This window comes from Pseudorca crassidens, chromosome 2 (genome assembly GCF_039906515.1).
Source record: "Pseudorca crassidens isolate mPseCra1 chromosome 2, mPseCra1.hap1, whole genome shotgun sequence".
Taxonomy (NCBI): domain Eukaryota; kingdom Metazoa; phylum Chordata; class Mammalia; order Artiodactyla; family Delphinidae; genus Pseudorca; species Pseudorca crassidens.
This window is the reverse complement of record NC_090297.1, coordinates 97,911,643-97,932,185: the sequence shown is the minus strand read 5'-3', so window position 1 is coordinate 97,932,185 and position 20,543 is coordinate 97,911,643. Positions and strand designations below refer to the sequence as shown.

The window sequence follows — 20,543 nt, the reverse complement described above, 5'->3', positions numbered from 1 at the left end:
TACCTTCATCTGAATTCCTTAGCCAGAATTCAAGGCTGCACATCCATGAGAGAGAATGTTTACTTCCAGTTCATCTTTACCTTGAGGGTGGAGCCCTTCAGGATCCCAACTCTGAGCGAAGTGGAGAGTGTTTATTCATGCCTCCCACCCTGGGATGAGGGTGGGAACTGCAAAAATCAGAGATCCTTTTTTTTAAAAAAAAAAAAAAGTCCAGTGTTCTTTTTTTTAAAAGGAACATATATATATTTATTTATTTATTTAGCTTGCGTTGGGTCTTCATTGCTCTGTGCGGGCTTTCTCTAGTTGCGGTGAGCGGGGGCTACTCTTCATTGTGGTGCGCGGGCTTCTTATTGCGGTGGCTTCTCTTGTTGTGGAGCATGGGCTCTAGGTGCACGGGCTTCAGTAGTTGTGGCACGTGGGCTCAGTAGTTGTGGCTCATGGGCTCTAGAACTCAGGCTAAATAGTTGTGGCGCACGGGCTTAGTTGCTCCACAGCATATGGGATGTTCCCGGGCCAGGGCTCGAACCTGTGTCCCCTGCATCGGCAGGTGGATTCTTAACCACTGCACCACCAGGGAAGTCCCCAGAGATCCTTTTTGTCACTGTTACTTCTGGATTAATTTATTTTTCAAAAGCAAGGGTATACTGGGCTATACCTGTCTGAGCTCTCACTTCCTCAGAGATTATGGCCGAATGAGCCCTCATTATGTTGTTACCTCTCTGATGATCCTAAGAAAATGTTGTTGTATTTCATCCAGCTTTTTATTTGTCCTCAGCAGAAGGGTTTATTCAAATTGATTTGCTTTTCATTACTGCAAGTAGATGTCCTTCTCTCATTTTTCCTTACAATGATTCAGCAAGGTGAGTAGATATGAATATTCCCATTTTACAGATGAGAAAGTGAGTGTTAGAAACTTTGCCTAAGTCAGTGGTCCCCAAGTGGAGGACTCAAAGGTTGAATCAAGACTGTTCCAAGCCCAAAGTCCATTGTTTTCCCACTACACCATGCTTAGGAATGGAAAGAGGAGCAGGAAGCTATTTAAATTGTCCGTGAGGGACTGCCCTGGTGGTCCAGTGGTTAAGACTTCGCCTTCCAGTGCAGGAGGTGTGGGTTCGATCTCTGGTCAGACTAAGATCCAACATGCCTCACGGCCAAAAAACCAAAACATAAAACGAAGCAATACTGTAACAAATTCAATAAAGACTTAAAAATGGTCCACATCAAAAAAAAAAAAAATCTTTTAAAGCCACCAAGGGAGTGGTACAACTTGGGAGACTCTGGGACTCCCCTTACTCATCAATGTCCGATATTTCATACTTAGAGATTCTTGTCTCAGAAAGGCGTGTACTCCGGCTAGAGTGTAAATACCCCTGGGGAAATAAAAAAGTAAAAAAATAAATCTTTTAATGAATAAATAAATAAAGTGTCCGTGAAAGGCCTGTGCAAGAAGTCAGAGGAAAATGGGAGACCTGGGCAGTGAGTTTCACGAGCAGAGACATCCACAGAGCAGAGCTTCTGTGTCAAAAGAAAAATTCTCAAAGGCAAAGGGCAGGCCAGGCTGTGCAGGTGCCCTGCACTGGAACGGGAGTCCCTGTTGAAACAGATGTGCCCCCTCGAGTGGCCCTGATCTTGGGGACACAGATGCTCCCCACTGGAGCTGGAGTGTACAGAGGGCAGGGGAGTGTCCCAGCAGCTGGGAGCCCAGGTTGGAACAGATGTGCTCCACAGAGCCGAGTGCCCAGTGGGAGCCACGAGATTGCCACTAGGTGGAAGGGCCTGGGAGGAAGGCCAGCCCGGGGCTTTAGGATTCGACTTGACCTGACGGGAACTTGCTAACTCACACTCCTCTCCCTTCTCTTCCTGCTCTCCTTGTCTTCTTCCTGCCACTGGGAAGCCACCCTGCAGCCTCTCTGGAACACCTTGGTCCCGGACCTCTGAGTTTAGGAAAACATACACACATTCTGGAATTACTTTTCCGCCACAAGCCGGTCGCTGCATCTCTGACTGTGGCAGCAGGGGAATTTTCTTCGGGCACTTTCCCCCAGCCAAGTGAACAGCAGGCTCAAGCCCTCCACATCCCTAGCCTCCCGGCTCTGATCTTGTTCTCAAGTAAAGTTTACTTCTCTAAAGTTTAGGGCCTCTGCTGAACCAAGCTCTTTAAAGGGGGTGGCAGGATTGGGGCGGGGAGGGGGGGATTTATGCCCCTCCAGGACTTTCCTTTTTCACTCGGCAATATTTCTCAGCTTAATCGTCACACCATCCACACAGGAGGCTCATGAACACACACAGGTGTGTGGGCTCAGTGGGGATCCCACCAGCTGGGAGCCAGTGAGGGTGGACCTCTTTGTCGGGACCTGGAAAATGTGCTCCTGCAGTGTCCCCACGGTCCCCTCTCCAGAGGACTGAGGCTGAGACATATGCCTTCTCCTCTTGCAGACTTTCTAACTCTTTTTCTCCCTGTTGGGGTTGATGTTTCACCAAGATTAATAGTCGATTGAGTCATTTTTAAAGGGGCCCTGTGATGAAGAGAAATCACATAAATAAGCCCTACCTGTCAGCTCAGGCCACCCTTTCCTCATGCCACCGGTTCTGCTTTGTAGCCAAGAAGCCCTCTGCCCTTACTTGTATACAGCATCCCCCTGCAGCAGGCTCACCCACCAGCCCATGTGCACAGGGCCCTGGAGGGGCCGAGGGGGCAGCTCGGTGCAGGGAGGTGGGGGAGGCGAAGGCAGGGGAGCTTCTCAGCCTGGACAGCTGTGCCTGATTGCTCTGGACCCAGCCTTCTTCCCTCACTGAAAGGTCGTGGTCAAGAGCGTAGGCTCTGGAGGGAGACCACCTGGGCTCAAACACTAGCTCGACTGTTTATTACTTATATGGTTGGGGATTATTACTCAACCTCTCTGAGCCTTAGTTTCCTAGTCTGCAAAATGGGGATAATCATAGATCCTGTGTCCTGAGGTTGTTGGGAGAATTAAATAGACAAATACTTGAAAATTACTTGGGCCAGCGCCTAGCACATACTAAGCATTCATATGTTAGAGTTAGTCACGTTACGTTACGTTAGAATTAGTCACGTTACGTCACCTTCCCTTGGAGCTGCAGTTGTGTTTCCCACAGAGGCTGCCGGTGTCGTGGAGGCCGGTGTCGTGGAGGCCACGTGGAGCCGTGGGACTGACCTGGCGTGTTCCCTTCCCCGCATGCAGTAGTCACATCGGGCCGCAGCTCTGGAGGTTAACTGAACGGCAGAGGGCAGAAATGTTACAAAGGAGGGCTCAGAGTACAGAGGCTCGGTTACAATGTAATGTGTGTGGTCACGTCGGAATTTGGGGGAGCCTGGGAGACGGGCCCTGCCAGCCTTGTAGCAACCCCCAAGCCCACCTCCCTTCCTCCATTTACATTTTATTAAATTAGATATTGACAATGAGAAGGGCGTGCTGCCAGGGCTGAAGGAAGGTTCTGATTAACAAGGAAACTGGGCCGCCCTTGAGCAAAGCATCCCCTGTCACCTTGGCAAAAGCCAGAGAAGAGCTGGGAATGGGGTGAGGGTGGAGAAGGAGTGAAATGCCATGGACGTGGGGATATGAAAGGAGACCTTGGTCCAAGGGGCAAGGGCCAGGCAGCTCCCCTCACCGAGTATTCATTGAGTACTTTCCCATACGCCCAGCCCTATTTTAAGCTCTATAGGAGGATAAAAAAATAGCAAAGGACACAGCCCTGCCCTCAAGAAGCAAGAATCTAGTTGGCAACGTGAGCCTCACACAAATGAAACATTAAACAAGCAACAAGGGATTTTGCACTGGTTGTTGTACGTGAAAAACGAGCAGTGGTTTCAGACGACTCTGAAAATGAGGGGGTTGAAGTAGATGGTTTTTCTTTTAACTTAGTCGGTGCCCCCCTCTACCCTCAGCTTTTTATTCTGGAAAATTTCAAAAGTATACAGAAAGGGAGACAGTGGTAACTGAAACTTCATGCACCTACCTACCTGGCTTTATCTTTTTTCTCCTCACTCGCCCTTTTTTCCTGGAGTATTTTAAAGCACATTCCAGATATGTGTCATTTCACCCATAAATATTTCAGTATGCATGAAACAGATGGTTTTTAAGGTTTCTTCCATCACTGACCTGGTGTGAGTGTATGTGTGCTTGTGAATGTCAGAGGAGCTCTCTGATGGGATGAGGAGGAAGTGATACGTCTATTTGGGGTTTGGTGTATGTGGGTAATGCTATTTTACACACACACACACACACACACACACACACACATACACACACACACACACACACACACACACACACACACACACAAGCAGCTGCCCTAAGGACCACCTCTAATCATTTCAAAACTATCTTTACTGATCCTAGCAGATCTCAGCCCAGAAAAGGCTGGCCAGAACAGCTTGGACATAAGGATCCCAAAGAGGTAGAGACTGAAAGAGAATCAGCTAAATGTCCATTTCTCCATAAAAATACGTAATGAACCCTATTACCTGGCAGGCAATGTGCTCACTAAACACTGACGAAGCGGTGGTGACCCAGGCAGGCAAAGCCCCTTCTGTCACCAGCTTACATGGGGGTGTGGGTTTTGGGGGCAGAGAGCAAATGGGCCAGTGTGTACTGTAGGAGAGCTGTTCTGGGGTGTCACACCTCAGAGGCCTCTCACAGAAGCGAGCGTAAGACACAGAGAGAGAGAGGCAAAGGCTCAGAGACCCAGAGATTAAAGATCGAGGCCAAAGGGGTCAGGCTCCAGGCAGGCTTCAGAGACCAGGTGCCTGACGAGGGCCAGGTGAGGCAGAGTCCAGCCCGCGGCTCATTTCCACCTTCCGAAGCAAAAGAAACCCTACAGGGGGATGATCAAGGCTCAGCGAATGCACCGAGCTGAACCAGACCAAACTCAGAAGCTCTGAGCCCAGGGCTGGCAGCAGGTAAGATGCAGAAGGATGCTTCTGGGTTTTCCATAGCTCAGCGGAAACTGAAATTGGCCTCAGGCCCTGGAGCAGGATTTCAAGTGCCTGAGATGAGGTTAGAGGTAATAGTTAAGTGTCTTGGGGACCCAGGAATTTAGTCCTGGTACAGGCTCAAGGTGAAACCTGCCTACAGAATGATGAGTGAATTTAGTCCACCACGCCTAAAAGTATCTTTGACCAGCCCACCGTGTGTCCGCTATGGCAGAAGTGCTGCAGTAACACAGAAGTAAAACCCTATCTTCAAGATGGTGATGTTAGGCTTGCGAGGCACCTACTGTGTGCCCAGCACTGTGCCAGGCCTGCTGTCATGGAGTTTCCCATCTAATGAGTAGAAAGATGTGCAGTTCAGATAAGGCTTAATGGGAGAGAGAGAATGTCTTCTGGCCCTTAGAGGGTGGGGATGGGTGAGGAGGGGCAGGGAGAACACACAAGATGAGGGAGGGTGGCACTAGACAGTACAGGGTGGAGGGGAGGAGGGCCAGAAAAGACTTGGGAAGGACAGTTGGAATAGACTGGACTTAGCCGATGGGCCGTGGAGGGCAGAGCGCTGTGATGAGTAGGGATGCCTGGTGACCGTATATAGGGTCAAGCGGCCAAATCACTCAGCACCTCAATCTGTCCTGGCCTGGGGCTAAGATTCCTCTCAGCACTGAGGTCCTTGCCTCTTGCCCACTCCTTCCCCTGCCACCGTGCCAGCCGGAGCTACAGGAGAAAGAATCAGAGGTGCGCTGGCAGAGACAAGACTGGACCTTCCGAGAAGGTCTGCACAACCACAGACACCCTGTGCACAAGAATTTGTCTGCTTTACCGTGAGCCCACCCCAGCTTCTGCGTCCTAGTGCCCCATCACCTCCGTGGACTTTGACCTCAATGCTCATGCCCTTTGGGAGTGCCATCTGGTGTCCGACTGGCCACAACCCCACCTCTGCTGTGCACTTTGTGGCCCTTCCCCCTTCCTGCCAAGGTCAGACTGAATTTCTGCCTTAAAGGCCCACCCTGGTGCCAACCAAAGCTTATTGTGCTAGGGGTCCCCTTTGTAGGGGAGACAGCTCATCCCTTCCTGAGAAACGCTTGCCAGCCCAGGTGGCAGAAGGCCGAGAAGCCGCCCCAGGGAGAAAGGCTGTTTGATGGCCATGTGGAGAAAGAGAAGCAGATGGTGCAGGCCTGCGGGACAGGGTCTCTGAGGGAGCACTGTGGCTTGACGAGACGCATGTGCTACTCTTTCTTGTCAATCTCTGCTCCCAAGGGTGCAGAGGGGGTAAACAGGGACAAGTCTCTGGGGCGCTGAGACTGTGAAGAATGGATGAGCAAGGCCTGATTTCCAGAAGAGCGTGCCCGTCAAGATTGGGGCTAATTGGACATGGAAACAACCTAAGTGTCCATCATCGGATGAATGGATAAAGAAGATGTGGCACATGTATACAATGGAATATTACTCAGCCATAAAAAGAAACGAAATTGAGCTATTTGTAATGAGGTGGATGGACCTAGAGTCTGTCATACAGAGTGAAGTAAGTCAGAAAGAGAAAGACAAATACCGTATGCTAACACATATATATGGAATCTAAGAAAAAAAGATGTCATGAAGAACCTAGGGGGAAGAGATACGGGAACATATGTATATGCATAACTGATTCACTTTGTTATAAAGCAGAAACTAACACACCATTGTAAACCAATTATACTCCAATAAAGATGTAAAAATAATAATAATAAAAATAAAGTTACTGAAGAACAAAAAAAAGATTGGGGCTAGTACTTTGATTGTGCCAAGGTGACTCCCGGCCCACAGGCGCCCTGAGTCAGGGCACGGGCCCCCTCCAGGTCTGATGAGGCTCGTCCCCAGAGCTGGGTCCAGTCAGGGCAGGGTGGTCCCTCGACTTCTTCCTTCCAAAGGACAAATGTCCTTGCAGAACACGCTCGGAGCAAGCCCACTCAGAGAGCAGGGAACCACTGACTGGGTATTTAGGAAATGCCACCAGAAATAACCAAATTCCGATTTTCATTTGACTATTTTCTCATTGACAGGAGACCAGTAGTGAACGTGATTACATCTCCTTCCCTGGTTTTTATACGAAGGTGGCTGGCACCATTCCTGTCTAGTTATAGCACTGGTTTGCTGTCTGCTTATCCTCTGTATTTTCATCTGTGTTAGTGTCTCTTTCCCGGGAGCTGTGTGAGCTAAAGGGATTGTGTCTTTACAGGAATCAAGCTTCACTCAGCCCCATAATGTGACTACAGCGACCACCTCTTTTGGTGACATGGCTGCTGCAGGCCGCTCCTTGGTCTTTACTGTCCTCCTACTAGTCATGATAGGAATAGACTCAGCTAGGAGGACTATTTGGACCCAGTGACAACATGAGGGTACTTAAGGATTAGGTAGAGGAGATGAGGTCTACTCCAGAAGCTGAACTCGTTAGGGATAACCAGTCTGTTTAAGGCATTATGTTCAGTCATAGTTAATTTTAGCATTTCACTTTTTCAGTTCTAGAAGCTCCATTTGATTCTTTTTCATATCTGCTTGGTGGTTCCTGATACTGGTCTATTGTAGTTCATCTTTGTGATTCCATCCTTTATTTTGAAAAAAAAAAATTATTTCCATATGTAACTCTTCTGCATCTACCAATTCCAGTATCTGAAGTTCTTTAGTTGGGGCCGGGGGAGTCTAAATCCACTCTTTGTTTTTTTTCTGTTGACTCTCACTCATGGTTGCTTGCTTCCTTGTGATTTTTTTAAGCAAACTCACATTTACATGATTTTAATCTGTAGGAATCCCGAAGGCCCCAGGTAAAGGTGTTTTCCTCCGGACAGGATTTAAATCGGGTTTGCCCATAAGCTAGGTAGTACTACCATCTTGGGAGCACTTCAGCCCATGTGCTGGGCCTGGCTTCAGTGGAAAACTCTGAGAAAGTTCCTTTTTGCCATTGGGCCAAGGTTCAGTTTCCCAGTGACGGGTCCCAGGTCACCGGGCTGTCGTTGGCACATGCCCTCAGAGCAACAGTGTCCCTTCCTCTGTTTACTGCACCCTCCTCCCAGCTGTGATTTTCCCTTGTGGTTTGTTCCTTTTTCATAGGGGTAAATTACATTTCCCCTACTTCGAGTGAACTCAACAATGCCTCAAAAAGTGTATTTGATTCAGGATTTAGATGTTTTGCAGCCGAAGGGCTCCCTGATGGTCTGATCCGCTGGGGTCAGCAGTTCCACTGCTAATCTGTTCATAGTTCATCCACTCATTCAGCAAATACCCTGAGTGCCTACCATGTGCCAGGCATGGTTCCAGGTACGAGGGGTACAGCCTCCGCCCTCCTGGAGCCTGCAGTCTGATCCCAGGAGTCAGTCCCGGAGGCCGCTACAGTCCATGGAACACATACCAGAGTTGCTGCTTTCTCTCTTATTCACTCTGAGTGTTGAGTCCCTATTGTGCACATTGCAACATGCCAGGCTCCGGGGATGCAGAGATAGAGAGCCCTGTGCTCAGATTACACTTTTGCCAATGGCAAAAACAGCCATTCCGAAAGGTATAGCAAGGCATAAAGGCGTAAGGGGTCTGATGGAGATGGAAAGACACAGGAATGAGTGAAACTCGAGAGCCTGAGGGAGGTGACATTTGAACAGCATCTGGAAAGATGGGTAGCTGTTGCCTGGGAAAGAGAAAGAGTTCCCAGGAGAGAGGAGGGCCTGGCTAAAGGCTTGAAGTCAAGGAGGAGCCTGATGCCTCCGGGAGCAGAGATAAGTTCAGTGTGCAGAGTGTAGACAGCAAGGGAGGGTGGGAGCTTGGCTGAGATGTACACAGGATTTGCCCCATCCTCCAAGCCTGAGTGCCCCCCGGGTCCCTCCCTTCCCTTCACCCTCACACTGAGTAAGTTACCAAGTCCTCCAGGTTCTGCTTCCTAAATGATCTGTGTCTATCTCCTCCGTCCCATCCCCACTGCCATTGCCTTGGTTCCGGCATCATTATTTCCTGCCTGGACTGGTGCAGCGGCCTCTTAACTGGTTTCCCTTCATCCCCATCCAACCCATCCTCTACTCTGTTTCAGAGTGCTCTTTCAAAGATGAATATTTAATCATCTTACTTTAGGAGAAAGTTCAGATTCCTCAGATTAACCCAGGAGAAAGTTCATGTGACCACCTCTCCAGCTTAACTTCCTCATCTTCCTCCAGCCAGTAATTCCCTACAGTTCCACTAATTCCTTATAGTAGGCAAGCCCTACTGGCTTACGGTTCAGGAAACTGGCCTGTGCCACTGCCTCTGGGAGGTCCTCTGACCACCCTCCAGCTTGATTTAGAGGTCCCTCCTTAGTGCTCACACAGGACCCTGTACACAACCTTCCTGTAGTGTAAGGACACTGAACCATCATCATGATTTGCTGTCTATCTTCCCTATGAGATCATAAGCTCCTTAAGGGCAAGGGACATGTCTATCTGGCTTTGTATCCCCAGCACCTAGCAGAGTGACAGACACAAGGCAGACACCCAGCAGGGGTTTGATGAATGAATCAATCCAGAGGGATGGGATAGAAGCTGTGGGCCCATGCAGGTTGGTGTGTGTGGAGTACACACGATGGGCAGGGCATTCCTCCAGCGATCAGGCCGGCTCTCAACTGATTTATGACCTTAGGCTCTCAGTTTCCTCCTAGGTGCAGTGACTGGTCTGAGTCTGGTTGCTGCCACCATTTTCTGGCTCTGACATTCTGTGCGTCTGAAGATCTGCGACCTCTGGAGAGAGGATGGTTGAGAGCGGTGGTCCTCAAAGTGTGGTCCCAGCTCACCAGCATCAGTGTCACTTAGGTACTTGGTTAGAATGCAGATTCTCAGGTCTTCTCCAGACCTACACAATCAGAAGTCTGAGGTTGGGGCCTAGCAGTCTATGTTTTGACAAGCCTTCCACGCAATTCCGATGCACACTAAATTCTGAGAAGGCTGGATTAGAAGAACAGCTTTGTCATCCAGCACAATTGGCAAAATAAGGAGGTTATCGCCACAGACTCCCAGTGGCCAAGAGCCTGCAGCTGTGACCGGCTGTGCCCCTGAGGGCAGGCCAACCACAGCAAAGTCCTGGAGAGGTCACACATGCCCCTTGCCCAGGATTCTTCGCTGGCAGAACCCAGAACTCCTCCCTTAGCAGCTGAGGGCTTCCCAGCAGGGTGTCTGGGCTCACACCGCTTTGAAAGTGTCTCCATTTTCTTGAAGCTGTTTTCTCCTGTGGACTAGCCAGGTCCTCTGGCTCGTCTCTCTCCTCCTGCAGTAGAGCACGGTAAGAAAGAGGGTGCTCTGCAGTCAGACAAGCCCAATTCGGAATACTGGCTTGGATTGGCCGATGATCCTGAGCATGTTAACTTCTCAGAACTTCGGTTTCCTCATCTCAAAAAGGGGGCTGATTATACCTCATAAGGTTGTTATGAAGATTGAATGGCACACATTGATGCTAAGTAAAAATAAACTATTCCTGAATTGTCACTGTGACGGTTAATAAAGTCCCCTGCTCTGAGCCTCAGCTCTCCTCTCTGGGTCCAGCCCCCCAAGGTCTTCAGAGGAACCTCAAGGTTCCAAAATGCCAACCCATCCTTTGGGCTCCAGGCTCGCTGCTGGGGCTCACTTTGCAGGTGAGCCCAGGAGAGTGTCTAGCTGTAGGGTGGTGATCAGAGATGTGGTGGTTTTATTTCGGGGGAGGAGGGACGTGCTGTAGGAAGGAAGAGTAATACACGGCTTTCATTTCATTCCCCAAGTCCCCCTCCTCGAGAATCAGCAGCGCAGGGGCGTGGTTAGGCGGCTGCCCTAGATCCAGACACCTCTGAAGTACCCCCTTGCTCTTTAACCAGACTGCTGCCCACCATGTTGGCTCCTCGGGGACCATGGCTTTGGGCTGTCGTAACTAGTAGTGTGTGTAGGGGCTTTGAAATCTGCGAGGCTTGATCCACGTCCCGGGTCTGCAGCGGGCTAGCCCAGTTACTTAATTACTCTGTGCCTCAGTTTCCTCACCTGTAAAATGAAGGTAATCATTGCATCTATTGCTTAGGGTTGCTGGGAGGAACATGTATTCCTCCAAATCATGTATTTGCAGTACCTGACATGATTTAAGAGCTCAAAAAAAAAAAATATTACAGCAGTGCGGCTTTGTAGGAAGGGATTTGGACATGAAAAGGGGCTGACCAGATGTTCCTCACGGGGTGAACTTATCAGCCAGGCTGGTGTCTTTTGTGTCCTCCGGGGTGGTCTACCATTGTCCTTTGCCCCCGGACAAGGAGGCAGCCCCAGCGTTCTGAGTACTGGAACCGCTGTGGTGCCTAGGCTGCCCTAACTCCCCTGCTCACCCTGACCCCAGCCACGAGGACAGCTTTCATCCTCATCTGCATCTCCAACACCGGAGGTTCTAGGAGCAAAGGCGGAAGCCAAGTTCAGGGGCATCTCAGTGGAGAAGGTGGGTATAGAAGTGGGTGTAGCAGTGAGGCGGAGACTGCAGAAACTCATCGAGGACGTGCCTCCGTGTCAGAGCTCCCAGCAGCTGGACCCCGAATGGGTGGTGGCCGGGCCTCCGGTAAAGAATGCACTCCCCACCAGCTGGGCAGCCTTACCCCTACCTGAGAGGAAGACAGAATCAGACGGGGGAGCTTGGCTTGCACTTATCTCTCAGCCCCTGGAGGAGGGAACGAAGGCAGCAATTAATTGTACAAAGCCGGTGGTTTGCGCAGCTTAAGTTCAGATAAAAAGTTTAATTATCCCTAAGCCCTAATACAAATTAATTAGCTTTCCATATTAGGAGGGTGAGCTTCCCTGCTCTTGCCACAGCCCAGACTTCACTGAGGGTTACCGAGGATGTGCTGGGAGAGAAGCAGGGAGCCCCCGAGCCCCACCCAGTCAGGAGCAGACAGCTGGCTCCACGCTGGCCCCAGTTAAGGGCTGCGTGTGAGTCCTAGGTCTGGACTGAGCGCCACAGCTCCCCTATACGTGGCATGTCACCTCCAGGAGAAGCTTTCTTGTACCTTACGTTTCTCCACCCTCAGAGCCAGGATGGGAGGTGGGGGAGGGGAGTCCTTATTTGCCTGAAACGAGGAAGACAGAAAGGAAATAAGGCTATGGCTTAAAAAATTTTTTTTCTAGGCCACGACATTTTCTGTTTTTTCTTTCCTCACCCCTTTCCTTCCTCAAAATTCCACGGAGAAAATAGGCCAGAGAGGCCACGAGGACTTAGAGAATCACTGTCAGCTCCAGCACTTCAGTATTCCTGCCCAGGTGGGCCCAGGAGGGGCCGTGGGACAAAGGGCACTGCCCATCACAGTCATTACAATCCTAACAGCTGCTGTCTAATGAGCGTTTACCGTGTAACGGGAATTTAGTCTTTGCAAAAACATTACGAAAAGGTATGTTTTCTTCATTAACTCACACCTTCGACCAACATTTATTGAAGTGATTTAACAAGGGAATGATGTGCTTGGATTTGCACTCTAAGACTATGGTTCTTTGTGAATTAAAGGGAAACAAAAGTGCAAGTGACGTGTCTGGTTAAGGGGCTTTTGCAGAAGTCCAGTCGAGAAACGACAGTGGTCTGGGCCTAGGATTTATTTAATAAACGTTTATAATAAGTTCTTAATATGTGCCAGAATTGAGCCTTTGACAAATGGTAACTCATCTTATCCCTCACAACAACTCTGTGATGTAGGTACTATTATTTTATCGGTCCCAGGAAACTGAGGACAAAGAAGTAACTTGCACAAGTGTCACCCAGCTAACAAGTGGCAGAGCCAGGACTTGCCCCAGATAGTCTGCTGCCCAGAGTGCACACTCTTACCCGCTATGCTGTACTGCTACCACTGAGTGGGCAGAGACGCTGAGAAGGGGGTGAGCGCCAGCTGACTCCTCTGAGCCCTCTCCCATGACCACCCACTCCTCTGGAGAAGCGGGATGTGAGGGACAGAGCAGGACAATGGAAACAGACTGACCTGGGTTTTAACCCATTCAGTTCCGCCTCTTACTACTTGAGGACCTTGAACAAGTCGCTGTCCTCTCAGGACCGGCTCCTCAGCCCTACTTGACAGGGCTTTTGTGAGACCCAGTGACGCCAAATTTCCTAGCGCAGTCTCCAGTACATTGTTCCCTTTCATGCTTCCCTTCTCCATCCCCTCTTCTTAGGCTAAACGATCCTGTCCCTTTGATCGTTTCCCCTGTGAGAGGATTTCCAGACAATTCCACCTCCCACCCTCCCTTCTCTGGACGTGACCCAGTTAATCATATCCTATACAATATGTAGAGCCCAGAACTCCACACAGTGGCCTAGAAGTGGTCTGCACCGAGGAGCACAGTCTGAACACCCGCCCCCTTTTTCTGGGCTGTGTACTCCTATCAGTCCAGCCTAAGGCGGCATTAGGTCTTTAGCAGCTGCGTTACACTGGTGGCTATGTTAAACTTAATTCCCCCCAGTGATTTTTTTTTTTTTTTTTTTTTTTTTTTTTGCGGTACGCGGGCCTGTCACTCTTGCGGCCTCTCCCGTTGCGGAGCACAGGCTCCGGACGCGCAGGCTCAGCGGCCATGGCTCACGGGCCCAGCCGCTCCGCGGCATGTGGGTTCTTCCCAGATCGGGGCACGAACCCATGTCCCCTGCATCGGCAGGCGGACTCTCAACCACTGCGCCACCAGGGAAGCCCCCCCCCCCCACCCAGTGATTTTTAACTTGGATGGCTTTTAAGCTGGTCTCTCTCATCAGCTATACAAGTCATTGATTATTTGAATCAAAATGCTGGTGTTGTCATTTATCTTTGTTAAAATTAATCTGGTTGATTTCACCCACGATTACAACCTGTTAAAAATCCTTTTGACTTCAAAGGACGTCAATTCATAGTAGCGCTGTCACTTAGAAATCTGAAGAGCTTGATTAAAAATAATCAGTCATAGCCTCATCATCACCAGCATCATCACCATCGTTATCATCATTGTCATTGTCATAGGAACCAAATGGAAGAAGGTTAAACAAAAGCAATAATTCATTAGTATGCAGAGTCAAAAGAAGGCTTGCACAACCAAGCCACAGGAAAGTCAAAAGTAAAGCTGGTCATCAGTAAGAATTAGGACAGGAACTCGAACCTCCATCAGATTTCCCTTTTCACCTCTCATCTCTTTCTACTGTCAGCCTGCTCCCTTTCTAGCTACAATCTGGCTTTTCCCAGTGGCAGAAAGCATGGCTGCCAACAGCTCCAGAGCTTTATTAGTTGCAGTTTCCACTTCTGTGAAAGAGATTGGGACTTCCCTGGTGGCGCAGTGGTTAAGAATCCACCTGCCAATGCAGGCAACATGGGTTCGAGCCCTGGTCCGGGAAGATATCACATGCCACGGAGCAACTAAGCCCGTGCACCACAACTTCTGAGCCTGCACTCTAGAGCCCGGGAGCAACAACTACTGAGCTCGCGTGTCACAACTACTGAAGCCCACACGCCTAGAGCCCGTGCTCTGCAACAAGAGAAGCTACTGCAATGAGAAGCCTGCGCACCGCAACGAAGAGTAGCCCCCACTCGCCGCAACTAGAGAAAGCCTGCGCCCAGCAACGAAGACCCAATGCAGCCAAAAAATAAATTTAATTAATTAATTAATTTTTAAAAAAGAAAGAAAGAGATTGATCTGATCTCAAGGGTAAAAATCCAGGGGAGGAGAAAATAATTGACCAACATCATTAGCCAACAGTGTAAATGCAAATCAAACCCACAATGAGAAATTCAAACTAGAGTTACCATATGATCCTGCAATTCCACTCCTGGGCATATATCTGGAGAAAATTCTAATTCAAAAAGATACATGCACCCCAGTCACTATTCACAATAGCCAAGACATGGAAGCAACCTAAATGTCCATTGACAGATGAGTGGGTAAAGAAGATGTGGTACATATATACAATGAAATATTACTCAGCCATAAAAGTGAATGAAATAATGCCATTTGCAGCAACACAGATGGACCCAGAAATTATCATATTAAGTGAAGTAAGACAGACAAAGACAAATATCATATGATGTCACTTATATGTAGAATCTAAAAAAAATGATACAAAAGAACTTATTAACAAAACAGAAATAGACTCACAGACATAGAAAACAAACTTATGATTACCAAAGGGGATAGTGGAGGTGGGAGGGAGAGAGACAATTTAGGGATTTGGGATTAGATCCACACTACTATATATAAAATAGATAAACAACAAGGACCTGCTATATAGCACAGGGAACTATATTCAATATCTTGTAATAACCTTTAAGGGAAAAGAATCTGAAAAATAATATACATATTAAATATAATATATATTATATATATAACTGAATCACTTTGCTGTACACCTGAAATTCACACAACATTCTAAATTAACTATACTTCAGTTTTTAAAAACATGTTAAAAAAAACCAACACAGGGCTTCCCTGGTGGTGCAGTGGTTGAGAGTCCGCCTGACGATGCAGGGGACACGGGTTCGTGCCCCAGTCCGGGAGGATCCCACATGCCACGGAACGGCTGGGCCCGTGAGCCATGGCCGCTGAGCTTGCGCGTCCGGAGCCTGTGCTCCGCAACGGGAGAGGCCGCAAGAGTGAGAGGCCCGCGTGCCGCAAAAACAAAAAACAAAAACAAAAAAAACACACAATGAGATACCATGTCACACCCACTAGGACAGCTGGGATCAAAAGACAAATGGTAACAAGTGTTGGTGAAGATATGGAGAAATTGGAACCCTAATTTATAGCTAGTGGGATTGTAAAGTGACACAGCCACTTTAGAAAACAGTTCACCAGTTCCTCAAACTGGTAGACATAGAGTTACCACATGAGTCCCAGAGAAATGAAAACATATATCCCCACCAAAATTTGTACACAAATTTTCATAGCAGAGTTTATTCATAATAGCCAAAAAGTAGAAACAATCCAAATGTCTCTCAACTGATGAATGAGTGAACAAAATGTGGTCTATCCATACGATGAGATATTAGTCAGCCATAAGAAAGGAATGAAGTACTGATACATGCTACAACATGGGCGAACCTTGAACCCTTAGCACATTATGCTAAGTGAAAGAAGTCGGGCGCAAGGGGCCACATACTGTATGATTCCATTTATATTAAATGTCCAAAAGAAGGAAATCCATAGAGACAGAAAGTAGATTAGTGGTTGCCTAGGGCTGAAGGGTGAGGTGTACCATGGTCACTGACTGCTCATGGGTGCTAGGTTTCTACTGGGGGTGATGACAATGCTCTAAGTTAGACTCCGGTGATGGTAAAACAATTTTGTAAATACACTAAAAACCATTGAATTTTACGATTTAAGTGGATGAATTTTATGGTATTTAAATTGTATCTCCATAAAGCTGTTTAAAAACAAATCCAGGAAAGAACTCATTGACCCAGCTTGAGTCAGATGCCTATTCTGAATTTACTACCTGTGGCCAGTTGGAGCAGAGGCGTCGGGGAAAGCTTGTTAAGAATATAGCAGCTCCTCTGAGACCCGGCGCCTCTGGACAGAGTTTATGTTGTAATGGGGAGGGGAGGGGTTCGGTTCCTAGGAGGGTGTAGGTTATTAGCAGACAAAACAATCGATGCCTACCACACTGGCTATTTTTGTAGAGAATTTACATTTACCCAGATACAGCATCAAGTGGTGCTTCTGAATTATCTCATTAATTATCACAACAACCTTGTAAGTTAGGTTTGTAAAACCCATTTATATTGGTAGAGGCTCAGGTTACATAACTTCCCTAAGGACACTTAACTATTTAGTAAGTAACGTTGGACTCGGGTTCAACCCAGATCTGATTCCTCTCTCAATCATTAGGCCACACTGCCTCCTTCTGGCCTTACATGAGTTGTTAAAAAAATTCTGAAATGCACCACTGGAGACCTAACTTTAGATCCCTTCTTTATTTCGTTTGCTCATTTACTCTTTCATTGAAGGAGATCCTTCTAACATGAAAACCAGGAACTTCCTTTGCTGTCCTGGGACCATTTCTGTTTATCTTTGAGAAGGGCCGGAAGACTCGAGATGGCTGTTCAGCCCCTGCCAGCCACACTGCAGTCCCCTCCACATTCCTCCAGCTTGTCCAGGGTACAGAGAACGGGGGCAAGCACACACCTTGCTGCAACGATGATGCAGTAGGTCTGTAGCGGTCTCCTGATCCACCAGCCAGTTAACCCTCTCCAAACAGGAAATAAGGGTCATCTGGCAAGATGTGTTTAATGAACCAGTGCAGCTTATTTTCCAAGTGTTCTCACGCTGTCCGCTTCACGATCCACTCTCAAATTCTGCCCGCAACTGAATGGCAGAATTGATGGAGGCCAAGCCTGCTGGTCTGTGGTTCCTCAGGCCTCCTTTCCTCTTCTTTAAATATATTGATACAGTAGTTTTCCATCTAGTCTCCTGATATTTCTCTGCTGCATCATGATTTCCCAGCCATCATGGGAAGTGGTTCTATAATGCCATCTGCACATTCCTCCTGTCTCCTGGGGTAGGATCCAGGTGGGCCTGTGATGGGAATCCACTGAAGACAGCTGGCCACTCACCTGCTCTCCCCTCCCCTCCCTTAAGCTCTGGATCTTTGTTTTTCCACATTTGTCCTGGCCTTCCCAAGATAAAGCGTGCTTTTCTCCGTGGAGAAGGCAGAGAGCGCATGGGAGATGCGTTGTTCAGCTTTCTCTCTGTCAACTGTTTCCAGCAGACCATCTGCCTAGCAGAAGGCACAGCTTTCCTTCCAGTGGATGAAACAACATTCCTGTTGTCCTTAGCATTTTTCACCACCTCAGTCACTGAAATGTAGCCTTCCTGACGCTATTCTTACATACTCCCGCCACACTTTGTTTTCACCTACGGTCACGTACCCAATGTCCACCTTTCAATCATGTCATCTGAAAACCCCAGCTAACATGATTCACTTCCAGGGCAGCCCCCTTTTCTTCATCACTGGGATGATTTGAACTTGGAATAATCAGCTTCTCGGCAACAGAGACCATGGTTTGCAGACTGTCTAGGTAAAAGTAATAGTATTTATTGTTTGTAGAGCTGTATACGTCACAATAGGATTATGACCTAGGTTACTCTTATTATCTTCATTTTCGAGACAGAGAAACTGAGGCCTAAAGGTCACAGTTATTTTAGGGTGGAGCTGGGTGAGTCTTGAACCCATATTGTCCAACTTCGGAAGCCGAATTCTCGACCACTTCACCGGAAGCCCCTCCTGAGCATCATGGCAGAGAAGGCAAACCTAGCATCAAAGTTCCCAGAAGGAGCTCTCGCAGGCCTTACTGTCAGTGGTGTGACTGAGACAGCTTGAGCCAGAACAAAGGGCCTGGACACAAGGAGAAGGAAGATGGTCCTCAAAACAGGAGCCAACTTCATAGGGTGTTGAGAGGCTTAAATGAGATCATTCATCCACTTGCCAAATATGTGTCAATCACTGCACATCCTCCACAAAGCCCTCAGTGTTAGGAGGTGAGGACTTCATAGTTCTGAAATGGCTCCCCCATCCCTTTCCACAGCCCCTCTGGACCCCAGGACACCTGGGCCCCTCAGGACAAGTGACTTGGAGCCTGACAATTTCAGTAGCAACAATTCCTGGTCGCCCTAAGCCAGTTTCTGCTCCAGACACCCAGAGGGCACAGAGGCGGGGGAGATGGTGTTTCTGGCTTTGGCCAAAGGAGTCATCACAGCTTTTCTTAACTTGGCCTTTAAATTATCTCAATAAAGAAGAGGCTAAACACTTAACGCTGTGGAGCGTATCTTATTGATTGGAGGAGAGAGGCTCTGGCCTGCTTACCTGGGGCTGAGCAGGAACCAGGGCAGGCTGGTCCCAGGGGGCAGTTGCCAAGGTGTGAAGTTTCTCTGAGCTCTGAGAGTAGCCGGCACTGTCCCAAAGTGGCTTCACGGCTTAAGGGGCTGCGATTTGGAGCTCATGGTCCCCTCTAAGACAGCATGGCTAGTAGAAAAGAGATGAGAGTAAGAGGAGTGTGTTTTAGTCCCAGGCGTACCCAAACATGGACAACCCACTTCATGCCTCTGAGCCTCGGTTCCTTCATCTGTACAATGGGGATCGGGGTTCCAAGCTCACAGGGTTCATGGAGCTTATGTGAGGCAAATGTGTAAAAGTGTTTTGGAAATTATAAACCTCCACATGAATAGAAGGCGGTTTATTATTCATCGTTTTGTTATCAAAAATGAAATTGTGTTCTTCTTCTGCTTCAAAATCATCTACGGCTCCTCTTTGCACTTGGATGAAACCCACGCTCCTCGTCGTGGCCCACTAGACCCCGCATAGTCTGGCCCCCCACCTGCCGCCTCAGTTTCCTCTTGTAGAACCCGCCACCCGCCCTGTGCGCCAGCCCCGCTAGCCCTTTCACTGTTCCTAGAACAGGCCGAACCCCTTCCTACCTCAGGGCCTCCGTCCTTTCTGTTCCTGCTACCTGGCACACTCTTCCCCAAGGCTGTTGCCTGGCTGGATTCTTTACCTTCAAATCTTAGCTTAAATGTTACCTCCTCAGAGAGGCCTTTCCTGACCACACTCCCCCAACCTGGCACAGCACCCATCTCTGTTCTCTTCATAGAAATAGCCAGAAGTCACAATGTTTTTATATATTCACTTTACCGTCTTCCCCTGGTAGGATGTTGGCTCCGTGAACATAAGGATCTTGTCTATTTTGTTCACTCCCGGGTCCTATCACAGTACCTGGCACACAGTAGGCACTCTAAACAATTGTTGAGTGAAGGAGTGAATGATTGGCCCGGAAGCCTGACTTGTTTCCCAAATGGCCCTTCTTCCTTACACCCATTTCTCTTTCTGTCTCTCAGATATGGAGACATGGTGCCCAAGACGATCGCAGGGAAGATCTTCGGCTCCATCTGTTCCCTGAGCGGTGTCCTCGTCATTGCCCTGCCGGTCCCTGTGATCGTTTCCAACTTCAGCCGGATTTACCACCAGAATCAGAGAGCTGATAAACGCAGGGCACAAAAGGTAAGCCTCAGACCCGAGAAGGGGGCAGGCAGCACCAGGGAGGGTGCTCTTGGCCTTGTGCTGTTGTCACAAGGAGCTCCTGGGAGAATCACTGCGCAGATAGCCTCTGGCTTGGAAGGTAAAGCAGTGCCAAGTGCCTTCCTACCTACCAGTAAGCTGCATTCCAGCCCAAGACAGTTGCACAAGAGAGCAAACCCTCGATTATCCACAAGCTGCTGTTCTCCCTTTCGGAAGATATTCTGTGCAGTTTCCTTGGGCCCTGGCTCCTCTTCCAAGATCTCAGCCATCAACCCTGGGTAGTGCCCGGACTCTTCCCTTTCCCAGCCAAGAGCTTACTGGGGAACATAATTGCTTTTCAGTACTCTGTAATAGCCTATACGAAACAAAGTGACAAAAATAAATTTGCTAAAAAGAAAAATGAATACTCTGAAAGGAGAACATTCTGAGGCCACTGAGTTCAGGGACAAATGGCACAGCAGGCTTTAGTCACCTCATGATATCATAGGATAAGGCACGGAACTGCAGTTGACGGTCAGGAGATTAATCATGGGTCCTGGAAAAGTTTTCAGTGATGTCCAGTGAACACAGCTTAGGAAGGCAGGGCAGGATGAGTGCCCTCTCA

At 48.5% G+C, this 20,543-nt stretch overlaps 1 protein-coding gene across 2 annotated transcripts in view; it reads left to right on the top strand.

Annotated features, from left to right (window-relative positions):
* KCND3 (potassium voltage-gated channel subfamily D member 3) overlaps positions 1 to 20,543 on the top strand; it is a 233,074-nt gene that overhangs the window by 195,494 nt on the left and 17,037 nt on the right. For both annotated transcript variants that reach the window (XM_067727257.1, XM_067727256.1), the window contains exon 3: positions 19,759 to 19,921. In XM_067727257.1, coding sequence (XP_067583358.1) covers positions 19,759 to 19,921 — 163 coding nt within the window. The remainder of the gene's footprint in view (positions 1 to 19,758; positions 19,922 to 20,543) is intronic.